General features: G+C 39.6%; 1 protein-coding gene across 13 annotated transcripts in view; it reads right to left on the bottom strand.

Annotated features, from left to right (window-relative positions):
• SLC6A16 (solute carrier family 6 member 16) overlaps positions 1-19058 on the bottom strand; it is a 35375-nt gene that overhangs the window by 4120 nt on the left and 12197 nt on the right. For 12 of the 13 annotated variants that reach the window (XR_005354520.1, XM_038528259.1, XM_038528262.1 and 9 more), the window contains 6 exons: positions 17896-18401; positions 17347-17504; positions 17039-17165; positions 16657-16832; positions 16083-16193; positions 15679-15920 (listed from right to left, as the gene is read on the bottom strand). Coding sequence is in view for 12 of the 13 variants with exons in the window: in XM_038528259.1 (XP_038384187.1) it covers positions 15679-15920; positions 16083-16193; positions 16657-16832; positions 17039-17165; positions 17347-17504; positions 17896-18401 (1320 nt within the window). In the remaining variant the exon portion in view is untranslated. The remainder of the gene's footprint in view (positions 1-15678; positions 15921-16082; positions 16194-16656; positions 16833-17038; positions 17166-17346; positions 17505-17895; positions 18402-19058) is intronic. The other variant, XM_038528264.1, reaches the window with a different exon arrangement.

Raw genomic sequence — 19058 nt, 5'->3', positions numbered from 1 at the left:
GGTACCCATTTCCAGGATCATGAATATGTGTGCTAGAGAACTTACAACCATGGAGGGACCCCAGAAGAAGTATTTTCTATCGTCTTGCAGGTATTCTGGGGTACCTGCTATAGTAACAGGGTCTCTTATTCACCACCTACCTCTTTTCTTCCTCTTTTCTTAGACTAGTGAATAAAAGGTAATCTTCTAGGCTTTGCAGAAGCCTACAGAATGTCAGGGAGCACCATTTACTTAAATTACCACATACATAATGCTCCCATGGAGTTGTGCCATGTGAGAGAAACTGCTTCTTAGGCTTTTTGATCAGAGCCCTGCTGACCTCTTTAGCCTTACCTTCTTCCCTTCTTCCTATGACCATCTGTACATTTCATGATATAATCAGACTTAAGCATTTATAGTTTCAGGGATGGCCATGCTCTCTCATGCCTAAGACCAACTGCATCCCCACTAACACTCTGAACTTGATTGATTCCTAAAATTCCTTAAAAATTCAGTTTGTTGGGATGCCTGGGTGGCTCAGCAGTTGGGCGCCTGCCTTTGACTTGGGTCGTGACCCTGGGATCCAGGATCGAGTACCACATCAGGCTCCCTACAAGGAGCCTGCTTCTCCCTCTGCCTGTGTCTCTGCCTCTCTCTCTCAGTCTGTGTCTCTCATGAATAAATAAATAAATCTTTAAAAAAATTCAGTTTGTTGCTCTATACAAACTGCAATGGAAGGCTTGCCAAAATTTAGTAATAAGAGCAAAATGAGGGATCCCTGGGTGGCGCAGCGGTTTAGCGCCTGCCTTTGGCCCAGGGTGCGATCCTGGAGACCCGGGATCGAATCCCACGTCGGGCTCCTGGTGCATGGAGCCTGCTTCTCCCTCTGCCTGTGTCTCTGCCTTCTCTCTCTCTCTCACTGTGTGCCTATCATAAATAAAAAATAATAAATAAATAAATAAATAAATAAATAAATAGCAAAATGCAAGGTGCAAGGAAATAATTACAGTTTGACCACATTTTAGAAAATAAAATACTATATTTTCTCTTGGTGATAGGCAAGTTAAATATTTGGATCAACCCTCTCACTGTAAATAACTTAAAAGTCTGTAAGATATTTTAAATCTTTCTAAAAGAATTAAAATATTGAAAAATTGAGGAATTATTAGACAAAAATTGAAGTACAGACAAAAACAGTGGAGAAAGAGGACTTGCAAAACAATTTTTCCCTGAAGGTAAAAGTTAAGTACAGAAAATTGTACCTGTAGTTTCCAATTTTGTGACCCTTAAGAAATCAAAGAACCATGGAGATCAGATATAAAGCACCAGAGCCTGCACAAGTAAGAATCAGGTCTTCCCCTAAACATCACACTTCAAAGGGCTACACATTCAGTATAACTAATGAACCAGAAGCTCGCACTCAACCCTTCCACAATACAGGGAATGCAAAGAAGGTTGCTTCAGAAATGAGCAAAACAAAGGGACATTTTTAAAGCTTTTGACATGTCATAAGCACAAGCCAGGCCTAGTTTGGATTTGCAGCCCAAATATTTTACCCTGGTTGTCTCAAGAACTCAAGCCAAAAATGAGTTTCAAATATTCTCTTTCTAATGTCCCTATGCACCAGGTAGAAACAAAAGTCCTATTTGGATGAATGTACCTTTATCCCATGCCTTAAGAATTCCCAGAAATAGGAGTGCCTGGCTGGCTCGGTCAATTAGATGTCTGGCTCTTGATTTTGGCTCAGGTCATGTACTCGGGGGGTCATGGGATGGAGCCCCTCCTCAGTCCGCACTGGGCATGGGGTCCTCTTGGGATTCTCTCTCCCTTTCCTTCTGTCCCTCCCCCATTCACATTTTCTCTTTCTCTCTCTCTATCTCTCTCTTTTTAAAGATTTCATTTATTTATTTGAGAGAGAGAGGGAGAGAGCACAAGCAGGGGGAGAGGCAGAGGAAGAGGGAGAAGTAGGCTCCCTGCAGAGCAGTGAGCTTGAAGCGGGGCTCAAGACCCCGGGATCATGACATGAGCCAAAGGCAGACGCTTAACCAACTGAGCCACCCAGGAGTCTGCCCCTAAAAAGATCTTTAAAAAAAGAATTCCCACAAATAATGATTAAATAAATAAATAGATAGGACTTTGAGACAATGAAGCACACACAAACAAAAGACACCACGAGCAATAACCATTAGAAACAACACAGAAAACAACAACCTGAAGTTACTTCCAAATATTAGAATGATTGAAGATTATAACACAACTATATTTGCTGTGCTTACATAATAAAAGACAACCTTGGAAATACTTGAAAGGAATAAGAAACTATAAATTGCTCATGAAGATTTAAAAAAACTAAACAGAATGTCTTAAAATAACAAAAATAACTGAAACTTAAAATTCAGTGTGGATAATTCTGTCATCCACAATGAAGTAAAGGGGGCACAACTTACCCTCCTATTGTAAACAACCAGACAGTTAGACAAAATTTATAAAACAACTGTCTTGAGATATTAGATAACAGACAGCACAAGACTTAAATCCCTGAGAGAAGGAAAACAAATGAGGTATGCCATACAATGGTCTTGGTTTTCTGCCTGAAAGCATATTCTAGTCTGCAGAGCTGGGAAGAAGATTGCAAGCAAAGCATGGCAGTCTCATAGAGTTGAGGAGACAAGGAAGGAGTTCAGAGAGGCTAAAGCAGCTGGGAGATCCTAGGAAGGATTCTGGAGGAGAGGCAGCTGGGAAGAGAAGGAAAAGGTTTGCATAGGAGTCCCCTTGAGTCTTTGCTGAATTTTAAGATGCACATGTGTAGGATGGAAAATCCACAAGGCCATGGAAAGAGTAACTGGAAGACATCTGAGTTCTGGATGGGGTATTCAGTAGGGATGCCAGAAGGGACCTGCCTTAGCAACAGGACTGAAGTATTTTTGGAGAAAAGACTACTCTAGACCCACTCGAATGAAACTTAAAATCAAGCAAGCCTCAAAGGATCAAAATGAACCACAAGTAACACTGCCTGCTAGGAAAAAGTTCAATACTCACTGAAGGAAGGCAACAAAAGCCAGACATTCAAAAACATAAAATTAGGGCAGCCCCGGTGGTGCAGCGGTTTGGCGCCACCTGCACCCTGGGGTATGATCCTGGAGACCCAGGATCCAGTCCCACGTCAGGCTCCCTGCATGGAGCCTGCTTCTCCCTCTGCCTGTGTCTCTGCCTCTCTCTCTGTGTGTCTATGAAAAAAATAAATAAAATGTTTTTTAAAAACCCATAAAATTAATTAAGTCTAGCATACAATAAAAAATTAGTGAACAAGTGAAAACGGAAGGAATCTGACCTATAATCAGGAGTAAAATCAGTAAATAAAACAATAAATAAATGACAAAGATGCAATAAATGACAGAGGATGGAATTAGCAGTCAGGGATATTAAAACAGTTATTAAAACTATATTAAAGTATTTAAAGAAAAACATAAACCTGACAAGTAGAAAAACAGAAGATATGAAAAAGAAACAGTGAGACTTCTAGAAATTACAACTGTAATATCTGAAATGAAAAGTTCCTGGAGGGATCCCTGGGTGGCGCAGCGGTTTGGCGCCTGCCTTTGGCCCAGGGCGCGATCCTGGAGACCCAGGATCGAATCCCACATCGGGCTCCCGGTGCATGGAGCCTGCTTCTCCCTCTGCCTATGTCTCTGCCTCTCTCTCTCTCTCTCTGTGTGACTATCATAAATAATAAATAAATAAATTAAAAAAAAAAGAAAAGAAAAGTTCCTGGAGCTCCTGGGTAGCTCAATCAGTTGAGCATTCTGGCTCTTGATTTGGGCTCAGGTAAGATCTCTGGGTTGTGGGATTGAGGTCTGCACTCAGCAGGGAGCTTTGCTTCCTCCTTTTCCCTCTCCCTCTGCCCCTCTCTCTGTTCACATGCTCTCAAATAAATAAATAAGTAAAGAAATAAATGAATAAGTCTTTTTTAAAAAGATCTGAGATTAACAGCAGATTAGATACTGTAGAAGGAAGGATCAATGAACCCAAATAAACAGCAATAGAAATTAAACAAAAGGAAATACAGAGAAAAAATACTGAAAAAAGAAGACAGAGACTCAATGACTTAATGGACAATATCAAACACTCTAAAATAAGTGATGTGAAACTGGAGTTCCAGGAAAAGAGCCGGGGGGCGGGGGCAGATGTTTGAAAAAATATTGGCCTAAATTTTTCCTAATTTGATAAAAACTGTAAATCTTCAGTTCCAAGAAACCCCGAAGGCCAAACAGGATAATCAGAAAAAAACTGAAAGGTCTCTGATAATAACATTCCTGAAAAACAGTGAAAAACAGAAAATTTTAAAAGCAGACTGGGAAAGAGTGAGACACATACAATGAAACAAAGAATGAATGCAGGAAGGCCACCAGAAAGTATAAAAGCAAGAGGACAAGAAATTACAGAAAAAAACCCGTCAAATCAAAATTATACACTGAAATGTTCTTTCATAACTGAATATATTTCATATATTCATATAAAGATGTTTCATAACTAAAGGTGAAGCAAAGATTTTCAGACAAACAAAAGTTGAGAGAATTCATTGCTGGCAGGTCTGTATTACAAAAAATGCTAAAGGAAGTTCTTAAATGGAAGAAAAAGGATACCAGATGGAAACGTGGATCTATACAAAGGAATAAACAGTGCTGGAAATGGGAAATATTGAGGTGAACATAAGACACATTTTTTCTCATTTAAAAACTTCTTTTAGGGGATCCCTGGGTGGCTCAGCGGTTTGGCGCCTGCCTTTGGCCCAGGGCGCGATCCTGGAGTTCCGGGATCGAGTCCCGCGTCAGGCTCCCGGCATGGACCCTGCTTCTCCCTCCTCCTGAATCTCTGCCTTTCTTTCTCTCTATGCCTATCATAAATAAATAAATAAATCTTTAAAAAATAAAAAATAAAAACTTCTTTTAAAGACATTGATTATTTAGAGATGCCTAGGTGCCTCAGGGGTTGAGCATTTGCCTCTGGCTCAGGTCCTAAAATCGAGTCCCGCATAGGGCTCCCCACAGGGAACCTGCTTCTCCCTTTGCCTATGTCTCTGCCTCTGTGTGTGTGTGTCTCTCATGAATAAATAAATAAATCTTTTTAAAAAGACATTGATTATTTAAAGCAAAAATAGTATCAATGTATTATGTTTATAATGTGCTGAGAAGAAAAACGTCTTACAATAATACAAAGGACAGGAGGAGGGAGTAGAAATACATTATTGTACTATTCTTAAATTTTGTGAGAAATTGTTTAATATTATTTGAAAGAAGATGGTGATGAGTTTAAGATGTATACTGTAAGCTTTAGAACAATCACTGAACACATAAAAAAAAAGAGGTACAGTAAATGAACCAAGAATGGAGATAAAAATGGAATTCTAAAAATCTTTTTAAAAACCCAATCTAATTAGAAAATGAGGAATAAAGTAACAAAGAAGAGATGAGACAAAAAGAAAAGAAGTACCAAGAGGGTAGACTTAAACATAATTCTATTGATAATTACAATAAAAACAGGGATCCCTGGGTGGCTCAGCGGTTTTGCACCTGCCTTCAGCCCAGGGAGTGGTCCTGGAGTCCCACATCAGGCTATCAGCATGAAGCCTGCTTCTCCCTCTGCCTGTGTCTCTGCCTCTTTCTCTCTCTCTCTCTCTCTCTGTCATGAATAAATAAATAAAATCTTTTTTAAAAATTACAATAAACATAAATGGCCTAAACACTCTTTCATACTGAATAAAAAATCAAGAGGGCAGCCCCGGTGGCTCAGCATTTTAGCGCCACTTTCAGCCCAGCGCATGATCCTGGAGACCTGGGTTTGAGTCCCATATCGGGCTCCCTGCATGGAGCCTGCTTCTCCCTCTGCCTGTGTCTTTGCCTCTCTCTCTCTCTGTCTCTCATGAATAAATAAATTAAATTTTTAAAAATATCCTTTAAAAAATCAAGAAAGAACTGTATATGCTGGCTACAAGAACACATTTTAATTATGAAGACATGGGTAGATTAAAAGTGTAAGGATGGAAAATATATGCCACACAAACACAAATCATAAGAAGGATAGAGTGGTTATTATTAAGACAAAGCAAAAAAAAAAAAAAAAAAAGACAAGCAGACTACAGAATAAGTAATATACCAGGGATGAAGAGATATTTCATAATGATGAAGGGTCAACTCATCCAAAAGATATAATGGTACTAATGTGTATACACCTAGCAACAAAAATTCAAACTTCATGAAGCAAAAATTGACAGAATTAAAGGAGATGAATCTATACTTACATTTGGACATAACAATACTCTCTCCTTCAGTAACTTATAGAACAAGTATATAAAATCACTAATAAAAAATAAAATAATAAAATAAAATAAAATAAAATCACTAATAATACAGACTTGAACTAAACATCAACCAATTTCACCTAATTGACATTTACAGGATACTCTATCCAATAATATCAAAATGCACAGTATTTTAAGGTGCACAGGTAATGTTCTCCAAGATGATCACATGTTAAGCCATAAAAAATTCTCAATAAATAAAGTAAAACAATTCCAAGTGTACAGAGTATGTTCTCTGACCACAATGACATTGAATTTTAAGTCATTATATAAAAAATGGGGCTGGTAAAAACTCAAATATTTGGAGATTTAAAAAATACTTCTAGGGATCCCTGGGTGGCTCAGCGGTTTAGCGCCTGCCGTCGGCCCAGGGCGCGATCCTGGAGTCCCGAGATCGAGTCCCGCGTCAGGCTCCCTGCATGGAGCCTGCTTCTCCCTCTGCCTGTGTCTCTGCCTCTCTCTCTCTCTCTCTCTCTCTGTGACTGTCATAAATAAATAAAATTAAAAAAAATACTTCCAGGGCAGCCCGGGTGGCTCAGCGGTTTAGCGCCGCTTTCAGCCCAGGACGTGATCCTGGAGACCTAGGATCGAGTCCCGCGTCGGGCTCCCTGCATGGAGCCTGCTTCTCCCTCTGCCTGTGTCTCTGCGTCTCTCGCTCTCTCTCTCTCATGAATAAATAAATAAAATCTTTAAATAAATAAAAAAAATCTTTAAAAATAAAATAAAAAATACTTCTAGGGCAGCCTGGGTGGCTCAGCGGTTTAGCGCCTGCAATGGAGTGATCCTGGAGACCCGGGATTGAGTCCGATGTTGGGGTCCCTGCACGGAGCCTGCTTCTCCCTCTGCCTGTGTCTCTGCCTCTCTCTCTCTCTCTCTCTCTCTGTCTCATGAATAAATAAAATATTTTAAAATTAATTAAAATAAAATTTAAAAATACTTCTAGCAATTTCCAATTATATCCAACCAAGCTATTTTGTGGATACTGACAAACTGATCCTAAAGTTTACATGCTTCTCTTGCATGGAGAAGCAAAGAACCCAGAATAGCCAACACAATATTGAGGAACAAAGTTTAAGGACTAACATTATCTGATTTTAAGGCTTACTATAAACTGAAACAATCAAGAAATATGGTATTGGAAAAAAATACTCAGACAATTAGATCAATGGAATAGAGAGCCCAGAAATAGACTCACATATCTTTGAAAAAAGATCAAAGGCAATAAAATGGAGCAAAGATAGTCTTTTCAACAAGTGGTACTGGAACAACTGAACACTCACAGACAAAAAAAGGACTTAGACACAGACCTTACACACTTCATAAAAAATTAAAATAGATCACAAACCCAAATGTTAAATGGAAAAGTGTAAAACTGACAATGACATAGGAGAAAATCTAGATGATCATGACTATGGCAATAACTTTATAGAGACAAATCCAAGGGTATATAACCCATCAAAGAAATTACTGATAAGCTGGGTTTCATTAAAATTAAAAACCTGTTGTGTGAAAGATTTTACCAAGATAATAAGATGAGCCACAGATTGAGAGAAAGTATTTGTAAAAGATACATCTGCTAAAGAACTATTATCCAAAATACATAAAGAACTCTTAAAAAAAAAAAAAAAGAACTCTTGGTATCCCTGGGTGGCGCAGCGGTTTAGCGCGCCTGCCTTTGGCCCAGGGCGCAATCCTGGAGACCCGGAATCGAATCCCACATCGGGCTCCCGGTGCATGGAGCCTGCTTCTCCCTCTGCCTATGTCTCTGCCTCTCTCTCTCTCTCTCTCTCTCTCTCTCTCTGTGTGTGTGACTATCATAAATAAATAAAAATTTAAAAAAAAAAGAACTCTTAAAGCCCAGCAATAAGAAAACAATCTGATTTCAAAATGGGCCAAAGAACTTTTTTTTTCAAAGACCTTTTTTTTTTTTTAATTTATTTTTTATCAAAGACCTTAATAGATACTTCACCACAGAAGATATACAGATGGCAGTATAAAAAGATGCTCCATACATCATAGGTCATCAGGGAAAAGCAACCTCAAACAAGGAGAGCACCACACTATTATTAGAATAACCAAATCCAGATGACTAATAACACCAAGTGCTGTGAGGTTGTGGAGCAAAAGGCATCTTCATTCATTGCTGATGAGAATACAAAATGGTACATCTACTTTGGAGGGGAGTTTGGCAGTTTCTTACACAAATAAACATACTCTTACCATACAATCCAGGAACCCTACTCTTGGTATCTATCCTAGAGAGCTCTTTTTTTTTTTAAGATTTTATTTATTTATTCATGAGACACAGAGTAAGAGAGAGGCAGAGACACAGACAGAGGGAGAAGCAGAGACACAGGCAGAGGGAGAAGCAGGCTCCATGCAGGAAGCCTGACTCGGGACTTGATCTCGGGACTCCAGGATCGCGCCCTGGGCCGACGGCAGGCGCTAAACCTCTGAGCCACCCAGGGATCCCTCCTAGAGAGCACTTATGTTCATGAAAACCTGTACATGAACATTTATAACAGCTTTATTCATAATTGCCAAAACTTAGAAGCAACCAAAATATCCTTCAGGAGGTTGGATAAACTGTGGTACATTCCGACAACGGACTATTATTCAGTGCAAAAAAGAAAAGCGCTATCAAGCCATGAAAATACTTGGAAAAAAATTAAATATATATTGCTAAGGGAAAGAAGTCAATCTGAAAAGGCTACATACTGTGTGATTCCAACAATATGACATCTGGAAAGAGCAAAACTATAGAGACAGTAAAATGATAATTGGTTGCCAGGGGTTGGGGGTAGGGATGAACATGCAGAGCACAATTTTCAGGGCAAAAAAAATATCTATGATATGGATACATGTCATTATACCTTTGTCCAATCCACACAATACACACCAAAATGAACCCTAATGTGAACTATGGTCTTTGGGTAATAATGACGTGTCAATGTAGGTCATCAGTTTTAACAATATACCACGCAGGTGGGGCATTTTGATAACAGGGGAAGCTGCGCATGTGTGGGGACAAAGAATATATAGGAAATCTTTGTACCCATAATTCTGCTCAAATTTACTGTGAATCTAAAATTGCTCTAAGAGGGACACCTGGGTGGCTCAGTGGTTGGGTGTCTGCCTTCAGCTAGGGGCGTGATCCTGGGATCCTGGATTGCTCCCTGCGGGGGGCCTGCTTCTCCCTCTGCCTGTGTCTCTGCCTCTCTCCCTCTCTGTCTCTCATGAATAAATAGATCCATCTTTTAAAAAAATAATAAAATTGCTCTAAGAAATAAAGTCTATTAAAAAGCACATTTCTAAACAGCCAATGGTCACAGAAGAAATCACAAAGAAAATTTCATAGTTTTTAGTTGAAAGTAAATAAAGCAATATGTCAAAATTTGTGGGATGTAACGAAAGTGATACCTAGAGGGAAGTGTATAGCTTTAAATGCCTATATTAGAAAAGAAGAAAGGCCCAAAGTCAACCTAAGCCTCTACCTTAAAAAGCTAAAACAATAGGGCAGCCCTGGTGGCTCAGCAGTTTAGCACCGCCTTCCACCCAAGGTGTGATCCTGGAGACTCAGGATCAAGTCCCACATCAGGCTCCCTGCATGAAGCCTGCTTCTCCCTCTGCCTGTGTCTCTGCCTCTTTCTCTCTTCTGTGTCTCTCATGGATAAATAAATAAAATCTTAAAAAACAATAAAAAATAATTAAAAGAAATTTTTAAAAATTTAAAAAGCTAAAACAATAAAGTCAGTAAAAGGTAGGAAATATTAAAGATATGAGCAGAAGTCAATGAAATAGAAAATTAACAAACAATAGAGAAAATAACAAAACTAAAAGTTGAACTTTTAGAATTGATACAACGTTTGAGGAAAAAAAAGGAGAAGATGATAAGCACCAAGATCACCAATGAAAGAGGGACATCACTACAGGTCCTTAAAGGGATAAAACAAGTATGATGAACATCGTTCTGCCAACATACTTGAAACTTAGTTAAAATGAAAAAAACTTCCCTGAAACATGGAAATTACCAAAACTAATACATGAAACAGAAAAACAAAAGAGCCCTACTATCTATTAGATAAACTGAAGTATAACTAAAAACCTTCACACAAAGAAAACTCCAGGCCCAGATGATTCACTGGCATATTCTATCAAATTTTTGAAGAAATAATAACAATCTAACAGAAACTCTTAGAAACCAGAGAAAGTGGCAACATTTCATGAAGCCAGTATTATTCTGATGATAAAGCCAGGCAAGGACACTAGAAGAAAACTAAGTACCAATAGCCTTCATCAGCCTAGATTCAACATCCCTAAGAGCAGCAAATTTAATCCAGCAATATATAAAAAATAATAATACACCATGATCAAGTGGGGCATATTCCAGGAATGCAAGAAAGCTTTAACATTTGAAAATCAAGCAATATAATGAACCATATTAACAAAATACAGGAAAAATATACAATCATCTCAATAGTTGTAAATACTTAACAAAATTCAATCTTCATTCATCTAAAAACTTACAGAAAACTGGGAATATAAAAGAACTTTTTTCATCTAATGAAAGACATTGGGGGAGGGGATAATCCTATAAATAACATCATACATAATGGAATCACTGCTCTCTCCTGAAAATCGTTAAATGCATAGATGTCCATTTTCACTCCTTCTATTCAATATCATACTGGAGATTCTAGTCAATGCAATAAAGCAAGTATAGTAAGTTATAAAAGATTAGCAGGAAGAATAAAAGTCTTTATTCAAATCTAAATAATTGTATATGTAGATAAGCTTAAAGATACAAAAAAGATGAGTTTATCAAGATCAATACACACAAATCAGTTGTACCTCAATATACGAAGCAATGAAGAATTAGAATTAAAATTTAAAGATATTATTTACAATAAATATAAAACATGAAATCATTAGGGATAAACTTTACAAAATATGTGCAAGACATGTTATATACTGAAATTTACAAAATATTTCTGTGAGAAATTTAAGAACATGTAAATAAACAGAGAGATACACCATGTTCCTGAATCAGAATACATTGTATTGCTAATTGTTCATTCTTCCCAAAATGGCCCATAGATCCACTCAATAATTCAATCCCAATTAACAACACAGCAGGATTTAATTTTTATTTTTTAAAAATGGCAAGCTATTTCTAAAATATACATGGAGAGCAAAAGCATACAATAGCCAAAACAATTCTGGAAGAGAATAACACAATTGGAGAACTTACACACCTTGATTTTAAGATTTACTATAATATATTAGTAATTATAACAGGATTACATTGGCAAATTAATTGATTAGAATAGAGTCTGGAAACAGACCTAAACATCTATAGTCAACTTTCAACAAAGATACAAGGCAATCTGATGAGGAAAGGATCATTTTTTTCAACAAATGGGTATCTAAGTGGGAAAAATAACTAACCTTGACTCTTACTCCACTCCTTACACAAATATTTACTTGAAATAGATAATATATTAACAACAAAAACGCTAAAACTGTAAAGCTTCTAGAAGACCATGAAAAAAGGCAAATACCACATGATTCCACTTATTAAATAAGGCATCTAAAGTAGTCAAACTAATAGAAACAGAAAGTAGAAAGATATTTACCAGGGGCTGAGTTCAATACCATTAAATACAATTTAATGGCCAGCAGGCACATGAAAAGATGCTCAACATCACTAAATATCAGGGAAATGCAAATCAAAACTAAAGTGAGATACCATCTCACATCTGCCAGAACGGTTAAATTTAACAATACAGGAAACAACAGGTGTCATCGAGGATGTAGAGAAAAAGGAATCCTCTATGAATGTCAGTTAGGAATGCAAACTGGTGCAGCCACTGTGGAAAACAATATGGAGGTTCCTCAAAAAGTTAAAAATAGAACTACCCTATAATCCAGTAATTGCACTACTGGGTATTTACCCAAAACATATAAAAACACTACCCCAAGGGAATACATGCACCCCTATGTTTAATGCAGCTTTATTTACAAAAGCCAAATTGCTGGAAGCAGCCCAAGTGTCCATCAAGAGATGACTGGACAGAAAAGATGTAGTGTGTGCGTGTGTGTGTGTGTGTGTGTGTGTGTGTGTGTATTTGTGATGGAATATTATTAAGCCATAAAAAAGAGTGAAATCCTGCCATTTGCAACAACATAGATGGAGCTAGAAAGTATAATGCTAAGTGAAATAAGTCAGTCAGAGACACACAAATGCCATATGATTTCATTCATATGTGGAATTTAAGAAACAAAACAAACAAGCAGGAGAAAAAAAGAAAGACAAAGACAAACCAAGAAACAGACTCTTATCTATAGAGAACAAACTGATGGCTACCAGAGGGGCGGTGGGTGAGGGGACTGGTGAAATAGGTGATGGGAATTAAGAAGTACACTAATCAGGGATCCCTGGGTGGCTCAGCGGTTTGGCGCCTGCCTTTGGCCCAGGGCGCGATCCTGGAGACCCGGGATCGAATCCCACGTCGGGCTCCCGGTGCATGGAGCCTGCTTCTCCCTCTGCCTGTGTCTCTGCCTCTCTCTCTCTGACTATCATAAATAAATAAAAATTAAAAAAAAAAAAAGAAGTACACTAATCATGATGAAAAAAAAAAAGCTGCTGTAATCACTACACAAAACAAAAAACAAACACAATGAGAAAGGTTATGTGGGGGATCCCTGGGTGGCTCAGCAGTTTAGCGCCTGCCTTTGACCCAGGGCGTGATCCCTGGAGTCCCGGGATCGAGTCCCACGTCTGGCTCCCTGCATGGAGCCTGTTTCTCCCTCTGCCTCTCTCTCTCTCTCTCTCTATCTATCTATCTATCTATCTCTGTGTCTCTCATGAATAAATAAATAAAATCTTTAAAAAAATCTATCCCCATACAAAAGATGTAAGAAAAACACTAAGTAGATGGGCACCTGGATGGCTCAGTGGTTGAGTGTCGGCCTTTGGCTCAGCATGATGCCAGGGTCCTGGCATTGAGTCCCACATCGGACTCCCCATGGGGAGCCTACTTCTCCCACTGCCTATGTCTCTGCCTCTCTGTCTCTCATGAATAAACAAATAAAATATTTTTAAAAATACTAAGTGGAACATTTATAACTAAAAAGCAAGTAACAGAAAGTTCACTTGATTGGCTAAATAGTGGAGTGAAGATGACAGGGGAAAGAGTTAGTGACTTTATTTATTTATTTATTTATTTATTTATTTATTTTTTAGAGTTAGTGACTTTAAAGATAAATCAATAGAGAGTACCTCTTTGAACAACAGACCCAAAAGAGTGGGGGGAAAATATACAGAGCCTCAGAAACTTATGGGATAATAGCAAAGGGTTTATGATCTGTCATCAGAGTCCAGAATGAAAGTTGAAAGAGTGCAATGCAGAAAAAAACATTTAGAGAAATAACAGCTGAAAATTTCCCATATTTGGCAAAGTTATAAAACTTTAGATTCAAGAAGCTCAGTGCACTGCCAACAGGATAAACTCTAAAAACCTATGCCCACACACATCAAAATCAAACAACTTAAAACTAAGCATTAAAACTACATAAATGGGGATCCCTGGGTGGCGCAGCGGTTTAGTGCCTGCCTTTGGCCCGGGGCGTGATCCTGGAGACCCGGGATCGAATCCCACGTCGGGCTCCCGGTGCATGGAGCCTGCTTCTCCCTCTGCCTATGTCTCTGCTTCTCTCTCTCTCTCTCTGTGTGACTATCATAAATAAATAAATAAATAAAATTAAAAAAAAAAAACTACATAAATGGACACACTAAATGACATTGTTTTACAGGGGCTCCTGGCTGACTCAGTCATAAAAGCATGTGACTCTTGATCTCAGGGTTTTGAGTTTGAGCCCCACGTTAGGTGTAGAGATTACTTAAATGAAACTTTAAAAAAAAAAGAAAAAAGTTACTTAAAAAAAAAAAAACTATATTGTACGGGCACCTGGCTGGCACAGTCAGTAGAGCCTGCAATGCTCAATCTTAGGGTCATGAGTTCAAGCCCCACGGTAGACATGGAGCATACTTAAAAAAAAAATCTATATTGCTTTGTATACATTACAAAACTGTACTGTCTAGATATGCATACATAGATAATAAAATATAAATAAAAACAAAGAACTAATTATCATAAAAGCCGGGATACTAGTTGGGAGGAAAGAGGTTAAAATTAGAAATACATAGAAAGCTTCTAGGGTCATTCTAGTCTGTAACATGGGTGGTGCTTATTTTATAGTTATTTATACTGCACTTTTTATTTTATGTGTGTTTCTATATGTACGTAAGTATATCTTAATAAAATGTTTTTAAAACATTAAAAAAATGCCATTATACTCCCACCAGAATGGCAAAATTTTAAAGTTTGACCAAGTCTAATCAAATGTGCAGAAAGTGGACTATGTGGAATTCTCACACATTATAAACCACTTTGATAATGAGACAATATATGGTAAAACTGAAGGTATGTAACCCCCTACCCAGCAGTCCCATTCCTGAGCATATACCCTAGAGAACTCTCACGCATATGCACATGCGTATGCCCAGGTTTATTTTAGAATGCACTGGTTACAATTAGCAGGAAAAATTCAGTAGGTGTGCCTCCTCTTGGGAGTTCTTCTCTGACTAGCCTAGTCAGAATTAATGGCTCTGTCTTTTGTCCTCCCCATCATCCCTTCTATTAGTTATCATGAGCATACAGTGTTCAATTATGTAATTCCCCCCACCTCCTCCCTCCAAAACTGAAAACCCAATGAAGGCAGGAACTGTGGTCTGATTCACCCCTCCATATCTCTGCGGTACACAAAGAATACTTTCTAAATGTCCCACGGGTTCTTTTGAAATTAATGCCTGAAAAATGAAAAATAGGGGTGCTTTTGAAATTAATGCCTGAAAAATGAAAAATAGGGGTGAGCAGACAATAAAGCTTCTGTTTCTGAGAGTCCCTTTAGGGTTTAAGTATGATAGACTGACAGAAATCTTTAAATATAGAAGTTGAAAGTTACAAGTGAGGTTATTCAGGAAGTGGAAAGTTCTCTAGATCTTGAATGCTTGCGACTTTTAGCCTATCTCTGTGGTGGCACTCTGGACAGCGGCAGTCTCTGAGGTTGAAGATTTCTAGGGCCAGAAAAGGGCTTGAAGCAAGAAAATATATGACGAGGATTCTATTGTCTGCTTTTTGCTCCAGGGGAGTAGAGGCTTGCAAGTGCACCTGAGGTTGCCAGGTGTGAACAGGAGTCTTTACAGCACCTTGAAAGTTAGGGGCTCTGGGCTTTGTAGTTCCCTGGGACTAGGACCCTCCCTAAGGGGCTGGCCTTACTTCTCACTGCAGCGGTGCGTGATAACTGTAGCCCAAAAGCCCAGGACACAGAAGGAAAAAGATGTGACCAGCAGCATGGTGAACAGGTTGACCAGAGCCACAATCAAGGCATCACTGAGACAGTTGGTGGATGGGTACATGTGCGAGGATAAGGAGACAACAGGGCCCAAGCCTAGACCCAAGGCAAACAAGACTTGATTTCCTGCTTGACACCATACATTCATGTTGTACATAGCTGATATCTAAAAAGAACACAAGTATAAGGGGAAATGTCAAAGAAGGAGAGGTGTGAATCTTAACAGAAATGGGTTGAAGGTCACAGGTAAATAATAGGGAAAGGACACCCTAACAATAGACAGATGTCCTCAAATGCCTGATAGGGGAGTGAGGGAGACTTACTTTACCTTGACAAGCATCAAATGTTGAAAGCCAAATGCTGCCCCTTCCAGCAGTAGACTCCGGAAGAGGAAACAAAGGATGATGAAATAGGGGGCTGGCACCAGGACCAACATTATCTGAATTGAGAACAGAGCATATCAGCAACCATGTATCAGTGGGAAGAACACCAACAGTCAGCAGGGATCAAAAGTGCTGAGTCAGGGGACACCTGGGTGGCTCAGAAAGTTAAGCTTCTGACTCTTGGTTTTGGCTCAGGTCATGATCTCAGGGTCCTGGGATTGAGCCTCACATTGGGCTCAACCCTCAGAGGGGAGTCTAAGGATTCTCTCTCTCCCTTTCCCTCTATTCCTCCTCCCACTCATACGTGCTCTCTCTTCCTCTCTCTCTAAAATAAAATAAATAAATAAAATAAATAAATAAATCTTTTTTTTAATGCTGAGTCAGAAATTAGAAGACAGTTTTCAGCAAAGGTTAAGGGCTACGAGGAGTCAAACACCAGAAGGAATGAGATATTAGGAGATAAGTGAGAACAATGTTGGATGATGTCTAAGGCATCTGAGAATGTCAATGTTGGCTTACCTTCCCAGTGGACTTGAGCCCATTAATCATGAAAGCACCAATAAGACACCAGGACACCAATAAGAACAGGTTCAGACTGAAGACTGGTGACCCACCATCCTCAATTCTGTCTGAAGCTTTCAAGGTCAGCCGGTACCAGAAGTACAAGGAGGGAGTCGTCCGTGCACATTCGGGATCTGGGGGGACCTGGCTTTGGACATGCCTGCTAGACAGGGTGACCCCTCCCTTCTTCCTTAGCCCTTCCCTCACTTCCTGCTACTTCTTCCTCTTCCCATTTCTTCATCTTTCTATCTTCCTCTTCATCTCTCCCCATTCCTTTATCCTCTTCCAAATTCCCTTATAGATGTTTTCCCCTTCTCCTCCTCTTTCATTTCCTCCTCACCAAAGTCACTGGAGTTCTCCAATAAAGGACATTTTTCCCATGGAACTGGAAACTGGAAGGACTGGCTCAAGTAGAAGAGGGTCCAGACATTGATCACATTCAAATACAAGCCAGTGATGAAGCATACCTAGGAGTCAAGGGGAAAGTAGCTGGGAGGAAGGATGAGGACAGGAAAAAGGAGGGGATTTGACAGAGGACTGGGGACTTGAAGGGAGTTGGCCCATGGAAGTGACCCATCCCAGGACAACAAACAGTTGAGGTGGGAGTGGGGTGTAAAGGGTAAGCATGGGCGGCCCAGGACTCCTCACCATGAAGCTGGTATACCCCACACCACCAATCCAGGCGCTGATGACCTTCCATACACCAATGCTGCTCTGACGTATCCTCTGACCAGCTGCCATCTCCAGGAATAGAAGAGGAACCCCAACCAAGAACAGCATGAGGATGTAGATGATGAGAAAACTGCCTGTGCAGGAAGTCAGGAGAGGCCACCTGGCTTTTCAGTGCCTGGACTTCCTTGGGAGTCCAGGAAAACACATTCCGCATCAGTGACCCCCCTCAGGGCCACAGATAATCAGGGATCAACTGTTTCTACATCCTTCATAGTCCCAGGTGTCCCTTGGGTCCCCAGTTCCTGGAAGACTCAGATGCCTAGTTTCTACTCCCAGTCACTCCAACCCAGGCCTCCGGCCCCTTGTATTCTGATACCCTACACCTCTTAACCCTCTTATGATCCTAGGTGTTCAGTAATGTGACTCTATTTGGCTCACAGTACCAAGCTTCTAGCCTCTACAGATCCCAAAGACCTTAAGTTTAAAACCTCCTGTGGATCCATGATTCCTGGTCCCCAGACTTACAACCTCCATTGTGAAGCCACAGGATGAAAAAATGCCAGAGACTGCTTATCTTCATGGAGTAGCCCACTTGAGTCAGAATGTACTCAATCTTATTGGACCAGCATGGACGAGTAAAGAGGATCTCACACTTTTCTTTCTCTGTAGCTTGAACCTTCTCAGGTAAGGGTTTCTGTTTCAGGGCTTGGGTAGCATCCATCTCCAGTACAGAGGTGTGCCTGGTTTGGCTGGCTCTTCTGTGGGCCTCACTAGCCTGAATCTCCCAGGCCTGGGCCTTCAATACCCGAGCCTTGAAAGCCTGAGATTCTGAAACCCTGAGCATCTGATGCCAGTTAGCTGTGCTCTTATCTTCCCAAGACTTGATTTCATGGAGATTCTCAGAAAACTCTATCTCAGTAGATAAATTTGTCAGTGAAGATTTTGAAGCCTGGGCCTCTGTCTCCATTCCAGGCAGACTCTCTGGAGCAGCTCCAGCTCTTTCAAGGGGGTGTTCACCTTCCTGAGTAGAGCTTAAGGACACCAAAACCTAGATTTAGACTTTAGAGTTAAGAAATGACTTCCAAAACAATCCCCAGCACATCCTCAAAGCAAATCTTTCTGTCCCTATTGCCACTGAAATTCAAAGCATACAAAAATCTCTTATATAAGTCTTACCTCTTAGAAATGTTTTGGTGCAAGGGATAGGGTCAAGATAGCCAAGCTAACAGTTGGGAACTGAACTCAAAGGGTTTCTGAAACATTGAGGTATACTCCCTACAGAGGGAAGTACCATTTATAGTGGCTTTTGAATCAAAGAAACAAATTTAGGGGCACCTGGCTGGCTTGGTCAGAAGAGCATGTGACTCTTGATCTTGGGGTTGTGTGTTCAAGCCCCTGCTGGGTGTAAAGACTATATAAATTTTAAAACTTAAAAAAAAAAAAAAAGAAAGAAACAAAAGAGAGTCAGCTAGCTGGCTTAGTCAGAAGAACATGTGACTCTTGATACTGAGGTTGTGAGTTCCAGCCCCAAGTTGATTGTAGAGATGATGTAAAAAGTAAAATCTTAAAAAAAAGAAACAAATTGTATACTATGTCTTCCTTATAACTTTAGGAAAGTTGCTTTACCTCTCTGAACTTTCTTATCTGTAAAACACCAGGTCTTTGCTCAAATATCACTTCACCAGAGA

Source organism: Canis lupus, chromosome 1 (genome assembly GCF_011100685.1).
Source record: "Canis lupus familiaris isolate Mischka breed German Shepherd chromosome 1, alternate assembly UU_Cfam_GSD_1.0, whole genome shotgun sequence".
NCBI lineage: Eukaryota > Metazoa > Chordata > Mammalia > Carnivora > Canidae > Canis > Canis lupus.
Note: the sequence above shows the minus strand (reverse complement) of the source record. Positions and strands in the feature narration are given on the sequence as shown.